The sequence below is a fragment of the Artemia sp. Qi Xiang Cuo genome, chromosome 11, assembly GCF_049724085.1.
Source record: "Artemia sp. Qi Xiang Cuo chromosome 11, ASM4972408v1, whole genome shotgun sequence".
NCBI lineage: Eukaryota > Metazoa > Arthropoda > Branchiopoda > Anostraca > Artemiidae > Artemia > Artemia sp. Qi Xiang Cuo.
In genome coordinates this window covers 59,909,888-59,927,478 of record NC_142804.1, presented here as the reverse complement: position 1 = coordinate 59,927,478, position 17,591 = coordinate 59,909,888, and the positions used below count along the sequence as shown (strand labels likewise).

The window sequence follows — 17,591 nt, the reverse complement described above, 5'->3', positions numbered from 1 at the left end:
AAGAATTTATTGACTCTGATACTTATATTTTGATGATGTTATCCGATGTATCTAGTAATATATGTCAATTTTATCCGACGTATCCAACAAAGGATGTTGATAAATGATTTATTCACTCTGATACTTAGATTTTATTCTCAGGACATCCCTTCAAAATAAAAATATATTGCTAATTTTCCATGGATACCTAAAAGCCCGTTAAATAACCCATTAACACATTCAACTCAAGCAGCCCATTAACCGATTCAAACAATAGATTTTATTTTCACTGTCCTCGGTACTTTAACAGTAACCAATAAGGAGATGGTACTTTTCAATGGATACCTGAAAGCCTATTCAACAACCTATTGGCATTTTCAATTCAAACAACACATTAACCCATTCAAACAAAAAATTTTATTTTCACTATCTTCGATGTTTTAACAGTAACCTAAAAGGCAATTGTACTTTTCCATTGATACCTAAAAGCCCATTAAACACCTATTTGTGTGGGAGGATCCCAGCCCTACTCAACCCCCGAGTCTTACTATGAAGTGGAACTTGAAAGTTTATATTAAACTGAAATGTTGCCTTCTTAACCAAATTATTCTATTTGTGTGGGAGGATCCCAGCCTAATTCAACTCCCTGAATTTTATTAAGAAGTGTTTCTTGAAAGTTTATATTAAACTTAAATCATCGTCAAAGTGAAAAAAACAATACAAAAATCTATATGTTGCCACCACAACCAAATTATTCTATTTGTGTGGGAGGATCCAAGCCCAACTCAATCACTAAATCTTATTTTGAAGTTATATCTGAAAGTTTATTCTTAACTGAAATAATCGACAAAGCGAAAAAAAAATACGGAAATCGAAGTGTTGCCCCCGTTAATAAGTTATTCCATTTGTGTTGAAGGATTCCAGCCTAACTCAACTACCGAATCTCACCGTGAAGTGATACTTGAAAGCTTATTTTAAACTCCAATCATTGACAAACCGAAAAAAACATGAAAATAATCAAAGTGTTGCCCCCACAACCAAATTTTGCTATTTATGTGGGAGGATCCGAGCCCAACTCAACCCTTGAATCTTACTATGAAGTGGTACTTGAAAGTATATATTAAGCTGAAATCATCTAAACATGCAACAAAAAATCAAAGTGTTGCCCAGATATACCTTAAGTTGGTAAGCAATTCTAAACCTGTCTTACACCTAAGATCTTAGCTTCTTAAACCCCTTTAACTGCAATGATCTTTTTAATATCCCTAAGCTGACCTGTTAATATCATATTACAGCATGCCTCACCTTTTTCGATTCTAATCTCTATTAGAAAACAATAAGAATTCCAAATTAGGATAGGTCCTTTTATTAGACAGTGAAACGAAAATATAAAACAAAGACTCTAAATATTTCGATGACACAGTCGGTCATCATCATCAGTAGAGTTACTAACTTATCAAAATTAAAACAAACTGCTTTTATACTAAAAGAAATAATCACTTCCGGGTCAAAGCAAGTTACCGGTCCATTGACTTAAAAAGTTCACTAACTGTTCTTGGATTTTTTAATACTGCGTTGAGTAAAGGTGGTACAAGTTTCTTCAAAATTGCAGGTCAAAGCAGGTTACTGGTCCATTGACTTAGAAAGTTCACTAACTGTTCTTGAATCTTGTAATACTGCGTTGAATATTCTTCTAATAAAAAATGAAACTTCAGAATCAGCAACATTTCATTTGCTATTAAAAGAATAAAATGATAGATTTAGCACCTGTAATTCAGCATTATTTCATTTTTAATTAGAAGAATATTCAACGCAGTATTACAAGATTCAAGAACAGTTAGTGAACTTTCTAAGTGAATGGACCGGTAATCTGCTTTGACATGCAATTTCGAAGAAACTTTTACCACCTTTACTCAACGTAGTATTAAAAAAATTCCAGAAAAGTTAATGAACTTTTTAAGTCAATGGACCGGTAACTTGCTTCGACCCGGAAGTGATTATTTTGTTTAGTATTAAAACAGTTTATTTTAATTTTGATACGTTAGTAACTCTACTGATGATGATGACCGACTGTGTTATCGAAATATTTTGAGTCTTTGTTATATATTTTCGTTTCACTGTCTAATAATAGGACCTATCCCTATTTGGAATTCGTATTGTTTTCGTCATAGAAAAGGCAGTATGGTCACGGAGAATAATATTAACGTCGTATATATGGGGATGACAGACCAACTTCAGAATCAGCAACATTTCATTTTCTATTAAAAGAATAAAATGATAAATCTAGCACCTGTAAATTCAGCATTATTTCATTTTTAATTAGAAGAATATTCAATGCAATATTACAAGATTCAAGAACAGTTAGTGAACTTTCTAAGTCAATGGACCGGTAACCTGCTTTGACCTGCAATTTCGAAGTAACTTGTACCACCTTTACTCAACGCAGTATTAAAAAATTCAAGAACAGTTAGTGAACTTTTTAAGTCAATGGACCGGTAACTTGCTTTGACCCGGAAGTGATTATTTTGTTTAGTATAAAAGCAGTTTTTTTTTAATTTTGATAAGTTAGTAACTCTACTCATGATGATGACCGACACTGTTACCGAAGTATTTAGAGTCTTTGTTTTAAGTCTTTTTTTCACTGTTAATTAAAAGAACTTAATCCTACTTTGAATTCGCATTAATTTTATTATCTAAAAGGCAGCGTGGTCATAGAATACGATATTAGTGTTACATGCTTCGGGACGAATGACCGGCTTTAGAATCAGCAATATTTTGCTTAATATTTGGAGAATAAAATGATAAATTTAGCACCTGTAAATTCAGCATTATTTCATTTTTAATTAGACGAATATTCAACGCAGTATTACAAGATTCAAGAACAGTTAGTGAACTTTCTAAGTCAATGGACCGGTAACCTGCTTTGACCTGCAATTTTGAAGAAACTTGTACCACCTTTGCTCAACGCAGTTTTAAAAAATTCAAGAACAGTTAGTGAACTTTTTAAGTCAATGGACCGGTAACTTGCTTTGACCCGTAAGTGATTATTTTGTTTAGTATAAAAGCAGTTTGTTTTAATTTTGATAAGTTAGTAACTCTACTGATGATGATGACCGATTGTCGACCAGTAACTTGCTTTGACCCGGAAGTGATTATTTTGTTTAGTATAAAAGCAGTTTGTTTTAATTTTGATAAGTTAGTAACTCTACTGATGATGATGACCGACAGTGTTACCAAAATATTTAGTCTTTGTTTTATATTTTCGTTTCCCTATCTAATAAAAGGACCTATCCCTATTTGGAATTCTTATTGATTTCGTCATAGAAAAGGCAGTGTGGTCATGGAGAAAAGTAGTAAAATCTCTATTAGGCAACTATATAAATTTCCTTTCGCCTTAAACGTAACACCTGATATACCTTTAGTTGGTAAGCAATTCTAAACGTTTATTACACCTAAGATTTTAGCTCTGAAAACCCTTTTAACTACTTTGATCTTTTTAATATCCCTAAGCTGACTTCTTAATATCATATTATAACGTACCTTAACTTTTTTTTATTCTGCTTTCTATAAGGAAACTAAATAAATTTTCTTTCACCTTAAACGTAACACCTAAAATATGTCAAGTTGGCAACCCTGCACTGATACATTTAAAATTCCCAGGCAATTTTATTAATTGTGATAAATTCTGGAAGAAATAATTTATCTCTCACCCTAAAGGAAACTTTAATCTACGATTTATCGTAACACATTCCAAACATTGTCGATTTTTTAGATCTAGGTTCTTACATAAATTCTTACACAATCGAAGCTCTATAGGTCCGACGTCATTCCCCTCCGTATCTATTACACTTAAAAACATCTTAAATCTAGGTTTTAATTCTTGGAAAAGTGGTCCGACGTCTGTTCGTGTGAAACCTTAAGAGGCCTCTCTACTCATTTTGACTTAGGGGTATTGCTGGCTGTTACTTACTCTTCCTTCAGCACAGATCGATTTTGTATGGGTATCTATTAAAAAAAGCTAGCACCCATGCTTTGTATCCAGATCAGATCGGTTTTTCTTGAATAAACATTTTGCAGATGTGAAGACCAAAGGAAAATATCATTTTTTGTCCATGGAAGTTTTGTTGACAGAACAACCCATATTGCTGAAGTTTAGTGTTCATGGCCCTATAAGTGACCTCACTTGAGCCATTTTATCTCTGTTCTTAATTGAGTTACTACACACACTATTGTTGACCTTCTAGCAGTGACTATGTTTGTTTATTTGATTTGTTGTTTTGTAAAATGATCAATAAAGAAATCTTTCATTTATAATTTATTTTCAAATTTTATTCCTTTTACAGTTTAGATCTACACTTCCTTCTCTCCAGATCATTGGTACTCGATTTAACTATTAGGTCCATATGAACTCAAATTTGAAAAAGTTGAATATACTTACATGGTTCAATCAATCAATCAATCAATCAATTTATTCAAATCAATAAACTCAACAAAATTCACTTCAATATAAACTCCCCTGTAAGGCTCTATGGCCAGGAAAAAAACAGGGGGTTGTAGCTTAAACCATTGTTTATTGTTAAGGATGTAGAGTATTTATATCAGAACTCAAAAATAATACTTTTTGGAACCAATCAGCACCTCAAATATTTTATATAATGAACAAATATTTACGAAATCTTTAAACAATTTAAATATATTTTCTATAAAAAAAATTAAGCAAAGGTTTAAGGTATTAATAAGAAAATATAATAAACATAATGAAAACGAGTTGTAGGTGAAAATTGAATTCAGCTATCATTGCTTAAAACTTCTTGTCATGTTTGCAGCAGCTTAGTATAGAATGAGCTCTAGCCCGTAGGTACCGAGAATCTAGCAGGTATTGTTTAAAATATCTTAAATGTATTTGCTATAACATGTGTTTCCTACTAGATTCTTTGTTTAATTTTTTCTTAATAACCTTCAACATTTGCTTAATTTTTTTCTCATAGAAAATATATTTAAAATAGTTTAAACATTACTTGCTAGATTCTCAGTTACAGCGGGCTAAAGTTCAGTCTATACTAGGATGTTACTAAAGCTGCAAGCATGAGAAGAAATTTTAAGCAATGATAGCTGGATTCAGCCTTCATTTATTACTCTTTTTTATATTTACTATATTTTTTTCATTAATAACCTTCAACCTTTGCTTAATTTCTTATAGAAAATATATTTGAAATAGTTTAAACATTACTTGCTCGATTCCTGGTTACTACGGGCTAAATTTCACTTTTACTAGGACTTTACTGCTGCTACAATCATAATAAGAAATGTTAAGCAATGATAGCTGAATTCAGTCTTCACCTACAACTCTTTTTAATTATGTTTACTAAATTTCCTCATTAATAGCCTTCAACCTTTGCTTAATTTTTTCTAGAAAATATATTTAAAATAGTCTAAAGATTTTGCAAATATTTGTTTACTAGATAAAATATTTGAAGCGCTGATTGGTTCCAAGAATCAATCAATCAGCTCAATTTACGAGTATTATAATTTTGAATTTTGATATAAATATTCTACAGAATTAACAATAAACAATAGTTTTTAAGCTGCAATCATGTAAGTACATTTGTTTTTCTAATTGTTGCCATTTCGCTGGTGATATCTTAATTGCCGCTTAATGTTCTTCAGCCATTGCCAATTTTTGGATATTCTTAAGGGGGGTTTTGTTGGTGGTTCACTAAAAACATCTACTTTGGGGAAATTAAAAAATAGTTGCCTATTTTATTTGTTTAGGTATTCTTCAATTTCTCAATTTTCCTTTAAAGCCAAGCCTTGTTCGTTGGAGCTAATATCTAGTAAATTACGGTATCATTCCCCTTGCAACTTTATGGAACACTAATTGTCAAAGGATGTTGCGAAGTCGCTCCGTTACTCGAAATTTGAAATAATCAGTGCTCTCGTAAGGGCTAAAAAGTGAGAGCACGGGAACTGTGCCATATTTGGCTCTCAGGCACCTAAGTATTGACATTGGACTAAAATTTCAGAATATCCATTTTGATCAGAATGTTATAAAGGCTAAGAAAAAGTACATCCAAGAAGACCATGGCTACGATCAAGGGGCAATGGTTCTTTTAAATTATAGCTGAGAAGACGGGCGTGCTGCATCTTATTAAAGCTAGGATTATCCAAGGAATTAAAATCTATTTTTTGGAAGAGAGCCAGGGATATCTTCAAGCACATTTATTGGCCAAAAAACCCTAAGCTTTTCAGCGGAATAATTTTCATATTTCATCTTAATTAAACCATAGTAATGCAAGTATTTTCAATTCCAATACTGAACATATTGAAGAAAACAAAACATATTTGAAGTTTTTTTTTCCATAACATATTTTTTTCCAAAACTGATGGGTGGTTAGTCCTTCTAATTAAGGTAATCTCTACTAGTTTTGGGATGGTTTTATTTATTGCTTGTGATTTTTGTTCATTTTGAGCTTAGTTTTTTATTCGAAATCATTTCTGCTGTTGGCCCGTTTCCCCTTCAAAACAGCTCTAAGTTGTTTTGTAGCCCTCTCCCAGCCCTCTGCTTACATTTTAGCCAAAAGGCATGGTTATAGCGCTTTGTTCAAACAAGAATTATGCAAAACAACCTTTTTGGTATAACGGTATGCACGCTGCACTTGACTTGAACTTGATTTGTACAGGAATTTCCAATCGGTATAATCAGAAGACCAATGTAGGCTTGTGGCTTCTACAACTTGACAAAAGTGCTCAAGTCTACTTGGAACGGACGTGACAGTCAAGAAAACAGAGCAAACGGAATATCAGAAGCGTATGCCACTTATAAGTCCCGCTTACTTTCAGTATAAAGTTACAACCGTGTCCTTTTCAAATTTTTGCACGAGCACATAAGCAGTTAAAGTGAAAGCACAGTTGTGCAGAGGGAACACTGATACGGATGTGTGGGAGCAATACCCACAATAAATTCTAGACCATTGGCTCTTTTCAGTCAAGACACAAGTCAGATTCAAAGATTTAAAAGTCGGAGATTCTATGATTTATGAAATATTGAAGCTTGCGCAGCTCCGGGATTGTAAAGGTCAATTGCGAAATATTTTCTGTGGTTATTCCTGCCTTCAACCTATGTGTATGCATGTGTTTAGAACTTATCGCGATTGCACTGTGTAAGTAGAGGCACAAAAAAGGGTCCGCAGCTCGTATTCCTCCATGCAACACGACGACAAAGTCTTTTACATATTAACACCCTTTGCTTATTTTCATTTTCAGCTTCAGACAAGAATTTATTATTCCTTAAGATTTTAAGTAGAATTGAGTTTACATTTACAGCGATCGGGCAACGTAAAAGGACGTTCGTGGCTATCGATTAAAGAATGTAGTTGTCAGCTTCTCAATAATTTCAAAATAGTATGTTTCAAGAATTTTCCTCTTTGAAACAAATTACGACACGTATCATAAAGAGCGGATCAAGGCAGACTTGAAAATGCTTGGGCTTCTGGCATAGCTTCATGACTTTGTTGGTTAAAGATTGTGTTCAAGCAACAGCTCTCCCAATTGTCCGTTGGATAGGGGAATTGACCGTAAGAACAGGGGATTCTACACTTCTCCCCAGAATGCGGCTGGTTTCACCTTTACCACTGCTGTAAAAAGTTGATGTTTTATTTAATTACTGAAAGCCAAGTTCAGGTTCTGTCTTTTTTTTAACTTTAGTTGGTCACCTAGTTTTTGAAAATATGGCAAAATCGTAAAATTATTCTTTTCGCCTACCATTGAGACGTTTTTAATCAGAGATTGTGTTGTTGTGATATCCTTTTGGCTACAGTTTTTTTTAACCTTTTTCAATAACTGACTCCATTAGGAATCAAATAGCAATCCTACTTTATTTGACAGCCCGACTTCGCTTGATAATTTTTATTGATTTTTCATCAATTTTTTCATAAATTTATAAGTGCCGAGAAAGAACACATGATTGTCGGATATTTCCTTTTACAATTTGGAAAAACTGCTTTTGTTTGAAATCTGAGGGTTCTGAACTTGTCTACAGTAGAAATGTCCAAGAAATGAATGTACTCCTTTACCGTCATAAAGTTACTCTTTTCATTAGCTCACTTCCTAGATTTTTCCCGACAGACCAATAGAGTCTCTTAAAAATATTTCTGCTGTAGCCACTAGAAATGAGAAATGAGTTTGTTGTCTTCATTAAAAGAATATTTTTTGTGAGTCGTTGTATCGCTTTAGAGATTTGTAGATAACTTTTGATGCTTTCATTATAGGAATAAATTAATTTCTCTTTTGGCTATTTGCTGCATTGTTGTTGCAGTACCTACTCGTAATAGTGGAAGAGTCGTTGTCAATGATGAGTATCAATTTGAGTGGGAACTGATGGGCGAAGACATGTATTTTACTGTAACAGTAAGTGCTTACCTGATCATATTGGCTTTATATACAATTAACTAAAAAATCTTTTAACACAAAATGAGTTTTTCAAAGAAAAGTAAGGAACTCCATTAAACCAAAAATGAGCAAAAATAGAATAAAATAATCTACCAACCGTAAAACTACCACAAATCAGCATCAAAAAATAAATGAAACCCAAAATGAACAGAAATTACACTAATTAACCGATTCAAACTCAAAATGAGTGGAAACTAACATGAGTAGGGCTCACAGCCCCTATGCCTTCCATGGCCAGAACATAATTTGCACTTTGCTGAAAACAAAACTGAATACCATTCCCAAAAATTTCTATCTATGATCATTGACAGCCTGGATACATTTACACTCTTTTGATTTACTTAACTTTTAAGAGCAGAAATAGTAATCGAGGTAACCCCGAAAGTTTGAACTTAATACCCTCAGTCGTTTTGGGATATTGCTCAGATGTCTTATTGACAACCAGCATACACACTTAGCGTTTCGATTTAATTTCAAATGAACATTTAGTTTTTAAGTATAATGGGCAAATTGCATAGATATGGGGGGGGGGGAGGTTGACCTACGCAATAACCATAGAGATATTAATACTAGACCGTTCAGCTATGCTGAACAAAATAGATATCTTAAAATTTTTATTGGTAGCGTTTTGAAAATTATGACCTAAAGAGGAAGGCTTATTGCCCTCCAATCACTTTTGGCTCTTAAAAAGAACTATAGAAATTTTAATTTCCAATCAAATTAACACCTTTAATATATCAATGATATTACTAGCCATGTTACAGCAGCGCTGCCTATGCTATTGCTTATATGTCCTTTTAATACTTGCAGGCATATAGTTTTTTGTTTATTTGAAACTCCCCTAAGCGTTCCCCAAACATTTCAACTTAGTGCCATTAGTTATAGTAACCGTAGAAGTAGTATTAAAAGTATACACACTGTCTTCTGGCTATTTCAAAATCCGCCATAACTTACCGTGAAAGGTCTAGCTTAATAATGTAAGCCGTTATTGTGATAATGTTTTGTCACCCTTTTGACAACCTACATGATCATATTTCGTTTTGATTTAGTTCAACATCCACCTAAATATTCCTTGAAAGCTTCACCTTAGTACCCTTAGCTTGTGTTTTTCATGCATTCCAGTGACATTGAAACAAAACAAGTTCCGGCTTCATCCCTGGCACAGTTCATATAATTATCTGATAATTATATGAACTTTGATCCCTGGCTTCATCTTAGATCTATCTATTCACACTTGAAAACCGGGATTTTGTACAGTTTTTTTTTGGTTGTCACAACCTTATACAGATTTCCTGTCTTCCGCAAAATTCCACATTTTTGCCTCACTGAGCCTTGCGGAAAATCAGCGAAAAATTATTCATTAATTTGACAATTATTTTTAGGTTTAAATGACATGGGCTAGTCTAACACCCAATGGGATGATTCATTTATAAACCAAACACAAACAGATAATAAGATTTGAATGCATGACGCTGATTGAGTTTTTTTTTCTCCTGTTCTCTGAAGCAAAAGTTCAAGTCTTTATTTGTGCTTTACCTACTAAGAAATTAGATAAAAATATGAAATTTTCAAAATCAGACAAAAATAAAGATTCTGTTGAATTGCAAATCAAGTCGAACACAAAAGGGACAAATACAACATAATAATATAATCAATGGCTTTAAAAATATGCTTTTGTAGGTAATTCAGTTGACGAATAAGTTGAATTGTTAAATTTGGAACAATTTAAACATAAACAAAACAGTTCAAATCTTAAAATTTAAGCCGTTCAATAATGTATAAATGTCTTTCTGATTTATATTTGGTAACAATTTCCTAGGTTTATATTGTTACAAAATTTGCATTATCTAATCACTGTTTTATTTTGCCAAGTTGACTGTCAATTAATGGTATGGTTTGTCTTTCGCTACAAGAGTCAGAACAGTTTCATTTTCTAGAAGTCCATGAAGAAACATTTTTACGTATTTTCCACTGATTTTGAAAAATGTTACTTATTTTCAAACTTGGCACCCACTAAGTATCAAAAGTAAGTGCATATGAAGGTTTTTTAAATTAACAATTAAGGTTCTGGGTTTCCCTGACGTTTGGTTAAGTTTCCACTTAACCAAACCAAAAAATCAGATTCCATTTTTACTGTCCTTTGCACTTTCAGGCTTCATCGTAATTTAATTTCATATTGAATAATAGATATGCAGTATGAGTCTTAATATTGAGTATGCCAAACACATCCTATATCCAAATTGTTTTTCATCCAACACCTAGGATTAGGCATGGTTAATTTCTTGATTTAGATTGAAATTGTAATATTAATTTAGCATTTCATCAAATAAAACTTCCTTATTCACTTAAAGCTGTTGCTCAGCCACGTCACCTCTCTAAATTTGTTGCTACTTTATTTTTTAGGCACAGACAACTGGGTTTGTTGGCTTTGGTATCTTTCCAGAAAATGGATTGGACAACGAAGACGTTTGCATATTCGGCCTTTCTCCTGACGGCACAGCATACCTTGACGTAAGTATAAGCAGGCTTTTTTTATTTATAATATATTTGAAATACAGAAACATCACACTACCGACAACTCAATGTAGCACCATGCCGTCTGAGGCAAACACAGCTACTTTCCCACCATCAATCTACTCAGAACTTTATTCTATATTCCGTGCCGCGTAGTTCCTATTTCCCTTAGATTCTCATTAATGATTTCTTCTGACATCCTTCCTGGAATTTCTGCTATTGTCGTAAACGCAGTCAATTCAAACCATGATTTATCACGATTTGTCAATCCAAACCCCAGCCATGAATCTGGGAGGCTCACTGTTAAACAAAGTCCTATGAAAAATCTGATTTTTTTATGCCAAGTAAAGTTGAGAACGCGGGTCCTGCTGCGATTATAGGCAGCGCGCCAGCGCTGCCTAAGTAAAGAACGATGTGGGCACAATGTGTTTTTTTTTCTCCATACCCGGGCACTTCGAAGAACTTCTTCGAGTTCTAAGGCCCTTTTTAATAGTCTAAAGTTATTGGAGGGTGACTAGCCCCCCACCCACGCCCATCCTTCCCCCAAACACATCCAATCAAAATTTCGAGATAGCCACTTTGTTTAGCGTAGTTGATTTCCAGATAGAACATGTGTTTTGAGGAGGACACTCCCCCACAACCCTCAGGGCAAGGGTTTTACGTTTGGCCCTGGGGGCATATAAGGTCTTTATAAAAGGCTTTGTCGTAGAAACTTCAAAACAGGCTCATTCGATTGGAAATTCAAAGGGCTAGTGCCCTTTTTAATAGTCAAAAGGGATTGGAAGGCAACTAGCCCCCCTCCCCTCGCCCATCATTCCCCCAAACACATCCAATAAAAATTTTGAGATAGCCATTTTGTTCAGCGTAGTTGATTTCCAGACAGAAAATATATTTTTGAAGAGTTACTCCCCCACAACCCTCGGGGCAAGGGTTTTAACTTATGCCCTGAGGGCATATAAAAACGATGTTGGCACAATGTACTATGTATTTTTTCTTTCCTTTAGAGAAGGGCACTTCATATGGAAGGGTTCGTCGTAGAAACCTCAAAAGGGGCTCATTCAATTGGAAATTGAGATTTCTAGTACCCTTTTTAATATTCGAAAGTGATTGGAGGGCAACTAGCCCCCCTCCATGCCCATCATTCCCCCAAACACATCCAATTGAAATTTTGAGATAGTCATTTTGTTCAGCGTAGCTGATTTCCAGATAGAAAATATGTTTTTGAGATGGACAATCCCCCACAACCGTCAAGGCAAGGGTTTTAAGCTATGCCCTGGGGGCATATAAGGTTTTTATAGAAGATGTTGCCATAGAAACTTCAAAACAGGCTCATTCGATTGGAAATTCGAAGGGCTAGTACCCTTTTTAATAGTCAAAAGTTATTGGAGGGCAACTAGCCCCCCCCCCCATGCCCATTATTCCCCTAAGCACATCCAATCAAAATTTTGAGATAGCCATTTTGTTCAGCGTAGTTGATTTCCAGATGGAAAATATATTTTTGAGGAGGACACTCCCCCACAGCCCTCAGGGCAAGGGTTTTAAGTTATACCCTAGGGGCATATAAGGTTTTTAAAGAAGCCGTTGATACGTTTGCCATACGTGCAGGTATTTTTAGTTGGGTTGTGACCTTTTGGGAGTTCCCTAAGGCTACAAAGATGGGAACCTATGCTTTGAACACAAATAGTAAACAGTATAGAGAAAAGAATGAATTATTATTGTTACATACATAGAAAACACATGGCAAAGTAACTTACAAGAATATTATCAGTGTTGTAGCTCCACAAAGACGACAAACAGAGTTAATCCTATCTCGCAGTATTTAGTGATTGTGTCTGTGCATTTCTCATGAGTGTTTTGAGAGGATAGAGCCCTTTCCAAACTCTGCTGTACTGTATTCTGCTCAAAAGCATTCTCACCTATCGTATCCTCCCTCCAGTGTTCAATACTTTTCCTTGTACATGAGGAAAGTTTGATATACAACTAAATTTACATTGTTTCATAAAATTCTTATATTACTTCCTTAACGCTAAAAGATGTTTAACGCTTTTTGTAGTTATTACTTTTGTAGATATTTTCATAAGAATTTAATATAATATTTTCTAATTATTCAAATCTTAATTTGATATTACACTACATTATCACCGTTTTTTTTTTCTTGTACGGTTTCTTAACAAAAGTTTTCCTAAGATTGCCCATTGCTACCCCTCAATCAGAACATATATTCTTGTGTCGTCATCTCTAATTCACAATTCAGCAAGTTTCAGAATATCGTCTACCCTACTCTAAACACTTAAGGCCGTAATCTTCTTCCACATCTTTGGTACAATCTCTAACTCCTCCATATTAAACAAACCTTTCTTCACTTCACTAGCTTTGAAATATTTCCCATTATTTCATATATCATGGTTGGAGCCATAGCTGCAATCTAGTTGAGAACGAACCACGTCCATGGTAACCAAAAACTTAAAATATTGTCAAGGTGAGGAAAGTTACCATTTGAAGGTGATTCAGGAATGGTAACTGCGATTTCGATTAATCTTTATGGCAATAATAAAAAAGTTTTCAACTGAAAGAATGAAGCAGCATTACAGCTTAAAATGAACAAAAATAATTCCATATATGAAGTGGCCTGCTTCTTTCTCATCCCTCACTTTATGCTAAAGTCTAAGCTCTTTTAACATGCTTCTCAGTCAAACTCAAAGGCTCTTGTGTTTCAGGAGTCGTTTTAACGAATTTGGGTAAAAATTAAACTTCAGCGTAAAAAAACAAGGGATGAGAAAGGGGTAACACTCTATATATACAGAATAGTTTTTTGTTAATTTGAAGTTTTAATGTTGCTCCTTCCTTTCAGATAAAAAGTTTTTTGAAAGTTTTCTTTTTTTTTAGACCGTTTTTCAATCATGCCAGAAAAAGTTTATTCCCAGCATGTAAGGTTTCCCTAAGGAAATCCCCCCTCTCCATAAATGGCTCTCCATACATAAAGATCTACCCATGGGAAATCTTATTTCTCTTGAAGAAAATTCTCCAACAAAAATTTTCTGTATACTTCCCAATAACAAAGACTATATGTAAACAGAGCGCAAGTTACATAATTTGTAGCCCTTTCCCCGTGAGCTGTGAGGAGTCTTGTCATCCAAAATGCATAGCTTTGGAACCTTTCAACTATGTTGAATTAAATGGCCATCTCAAAATTTTGCTCATATACCATTGGGAAAAAGAAGAATGGGAGAATGGTTGGTTGCTCTCCCATTTGTATTGTCACTTGAAAAGGACACTAGAAGTTTTAATTTCCGTTCTAGTAAGCTCTCTTTCAATATTGCAGGGCATTTGCTTGGATATAATAACCTCAGAAAAAAACAGGAAAAAAATAACATATAGACACAAGTCAGTGATCTTTCTTCTAAAAAAACAAAACAAAACAAATTCCATTTTTTGTTGATAGGTACTTAAAACCTGAATATTAGGGCTCTCTACGCTGTTGAATCTGGTGGCGTGATTCTCATTTAGATCACAAGACTTTTTTGGGTGTTTCCCCCGTTTTTGAAAGTCAGGTGAGTTTTTGCCAGGCTTCTAGCTTTTGATTGGTAACATTTAACTTAATGAATTTTAGATATTTTGAACCAGTATAAATCAGTGATGAAAATAAAGGTCCTCAGAACAGTAAAACCAAACAGATGGTCAAGAATATATTTGTTTTAGAAAATGTTTTAGCATTTAATTTCTTGAAAGTTCATCCATTTACATGCTTTAAATGTTATATGTAAAAAAATTAAATTGAATATACAATTCTCTGTAAGACTTTTGACACTTTTAGCTTTTTCTAGGATTACCATTCTGTTCAACCTAGCGACCCAAAGGTTTTGGATACCTCAGACGGGGGCACTGTAGATTGGTTTCTAGTTGAGATATCAGAGGATGTAAACACTACAACAACCATTGCGACTTTTTGGAGAAAGCTAGAAACTGGTGACGACATATTTTTCGATCAGCCTATTTACCCAGGAGAAATGAAGCTCATCTGGTCCTATGGGGAGATGGATCTAGAAGTTTTTGACAACGTTACCTTTTTTTCAGAGACTACAGGCAGATTTGATGTTGTACTTATTGAGCCATGAAGTTAAGAAAATAAACTTATTTTAAAATACTTTTAGCGATGAGACAATTAATTACATTTTTGTGTTCATAATAAATAAAATTTTGTCAAAATATTTTGTTACGCCATCTCCCAATAGGAGGGGGATAAGAGGCAAGAATAAACTAAAACTATTTGTTTTATATTTATATTATTTATATATATTATTTATATATTTATTATATATTTATTATTATTTATATTATTATATATATAAATATATTATTTATATATTTATATTATATATATTATTTTTATAAACCCTCTATAGTCTTAAACGCACATATCAAGAACCCTTTGGTATCGGCAATAGGGATGTGTACAGAAACATCAATGATACCGACTTCAATCACCAAAGACATCAAAATAGAAACATTTTTTGCTCCCTTGACACACCTATTCATGCCTGATAACCACTGTTAATATTTGATAACCACGGTTAAGTCTAAGATTTTATTTTCGTTGTTCAAAGTTAGGAAGTTTCAAGGGCAGTTCACACCTTAAACAGTGAATGTAAATGAGTAAAACTGATTAATTAGATTTGACATATCTGTTCGTTAGTAAAGATCAAATATTAACAATGCGATGGTTCCCAAAGACAGCTACACGTTCAAGAAGAATTTTCACCTTCTTATGCTGTTCAGTGCCATGTGTTTTTAGCTGATTTTTCATACACGCTTCTTTTCCTAAATTTGGTACCTCCTGCTTCCGAAAACAGTATATAGAGTCTTTTTATTAGTAAAAACTGAAAATCCTCTAGGAAAACATCTAGCGGACGTTTTCAAATCATTTTGGATGTCCCTCCTTGGAAAAATTTCCCCAAAAATGTCATCTCTCCCAGTGCATCATTTTACGTCAAAATTCAAGACAAAATTTTAACTTTTTTCATGAATTTGGCACCTGCTGCTGTCCAAAACAGTGTATGGAGTCTTTTTTTTTTTGTAAAAATCGAAAATCCTCCAGAGAAATTTCTAGCGGACATTTTTAAATAATGTTGGAAGTCCCCTCCTTGGAAAATTTTTCCCAAAAATGCCATTTCCCCCAGTGCATCATTTTACGTCAAAATTCAAGTCAAACTTCTCCATTTTTTTTCCTAAATTTGGCACCTGCTACTGCCGAAAACAGTATATGGAGTCTTTTTTATTTGTAAAAATCGAAAATCATCTAGGGAAATATCTAGTGGATGTTTTCATATCATATTCAAAGTCCCCTCCTTGGAAAATTTTCCCCAAAAATACTACCTCCCCCAGTGCATCATTTTCCGTCAAAATTCAAGTCAAACTTTTTAATTTTTTCCTAAATTTGGCACCTGCTGCTGCCGAAAACATTATATTGAATCTTTTTGTTTTTAGTAAAAATCAAAAATCATATAGGGAAATATCTAGCGGACGTTTTCAAATCATGTTGGAAGTCCCTTCCTTGGAAAATTTTCCCCAAAAATGCCATTTCCCCCAGTGCATCATTTTGCATCAAAATTCAAGTCAAACCTAATTTTTTCCGACAAAAAAAAACAAAACAGAGAATAACTGGTTTTAGAACTGTTAACTTCCCAATTTACAGGCTCAACTACTAACAATTACTAACAATTACAAATATTGTATGTTAACAAAATGGACAAATTTAACAACTTACAGCCCTTTCCTCTTTGTCTTTGGAAGGTCATATTATCCGCAAAGGCATATCTATTGGACCAAACAGCTATTCTGAACAAAATGACTATCTAAGATTTTGATGATATGACTTTGGGTGACAGGAACTGGAGAGGGAGGTCAAATTCCCTCCATCATTTTTGGTAACTTAAAATGGGCACTTGGAGTTTTATGTTTTCGTTCAAAGGAGCCATCTGCCAATCTTCTGATCTTCTAGGACCATTGGTTCGATATGATTTCCCTTATATCACCTTAATTGCGTAATTTATGCCATTTCCCCGAGACTATGGAGGGCCATATCATCACAAAAATCATTGTTATTGGACCTTTGAGCTATGTGGAAAAAATGGCTATCTCAAAATTTTAAACGAACGACTCTGGGGAGTTTCCCCTATCATTTTGATTACTTGCAAAGGGCACTAGAACTTTTAATTTCCGCTCTAGTGAGCCCTCTTTCGATCTTCTAGGATCATTGGTTCGATATGATCCCCCCTGGGAAAAAAATATAAAAAAAACACGCATCCATGATCTACTAAAAAGAATTTTCTACTTTTTTGCAGATTGAAGCTTAAAACCGCTACCGTTGGGTTCTCTATTACGTTGAAACTCATGATGTGATTTTTGTTAAGATTCCTTGACTTTTAGGTGGTGTTTCCCCCTTGTTCGAGAAAGGGCAAATTTTCTCAGACTCGTATTATTTGATGAGTAACAATAAACTTAATGAATCTTATATATTTGGAATCAGCATAATAAATTTATTCTTTTAATATATCTATTGAGGTAAAAATCTCGTTTTTAAGAGATTCCACGTTGTTCCTTATTATGAAGCCGCGTTTTACCTTACTATGCTTCTAGACGTTTATCCTCCT

The 17,591-nt window shown here is 33.9% G+C and overlaps 1 protein-coding gene across 1 annotated transcript; it reads left to right on the top strand.

Annotated features, from left to right (window-relative positions):
* The first annotated feature begins 5,533 nt into the window (after nt 1-5,533).
* Nucleotides 5,534-15,143, top strand: LOC148947196 (MOXD1 homolog 2-like). Its single transcript, XM_089097318.1, has 4 exons — nt 5,534-5,574; nt 8,247-8,385; nt 10,831-10,938; nt 14,766-15,143. Coding segments are annotated over exons 1-4 (540 nt in total). The 5' UTR covers nt 5,534-5,572; the 3' UTR covers nt 15,057-15,143.
* The last annotated feature ends 2,448 nt before the right edge of the window (nt 15,144-17,591 follow it).

Bases quoted from the DNA above. Each gene is read 5' to 3' on its own strand.
- LOC148947196 (XM_089097318.1), top strand. The intron at 8,386-10,830 runs GTAAGTGCTTAC...TTTATTTTTTAG, and splicing joins ACATGTATTTTACTGTAACA to GCACAGACAACTGGGTTTGT. The intron at 10,939-14,765 runs GTAAGTATAAGC...AGCTTTTTCTAG, and splicing joins ACGGCACAGCATACCTTGAC to GATTACCATTCTGTTCAACC.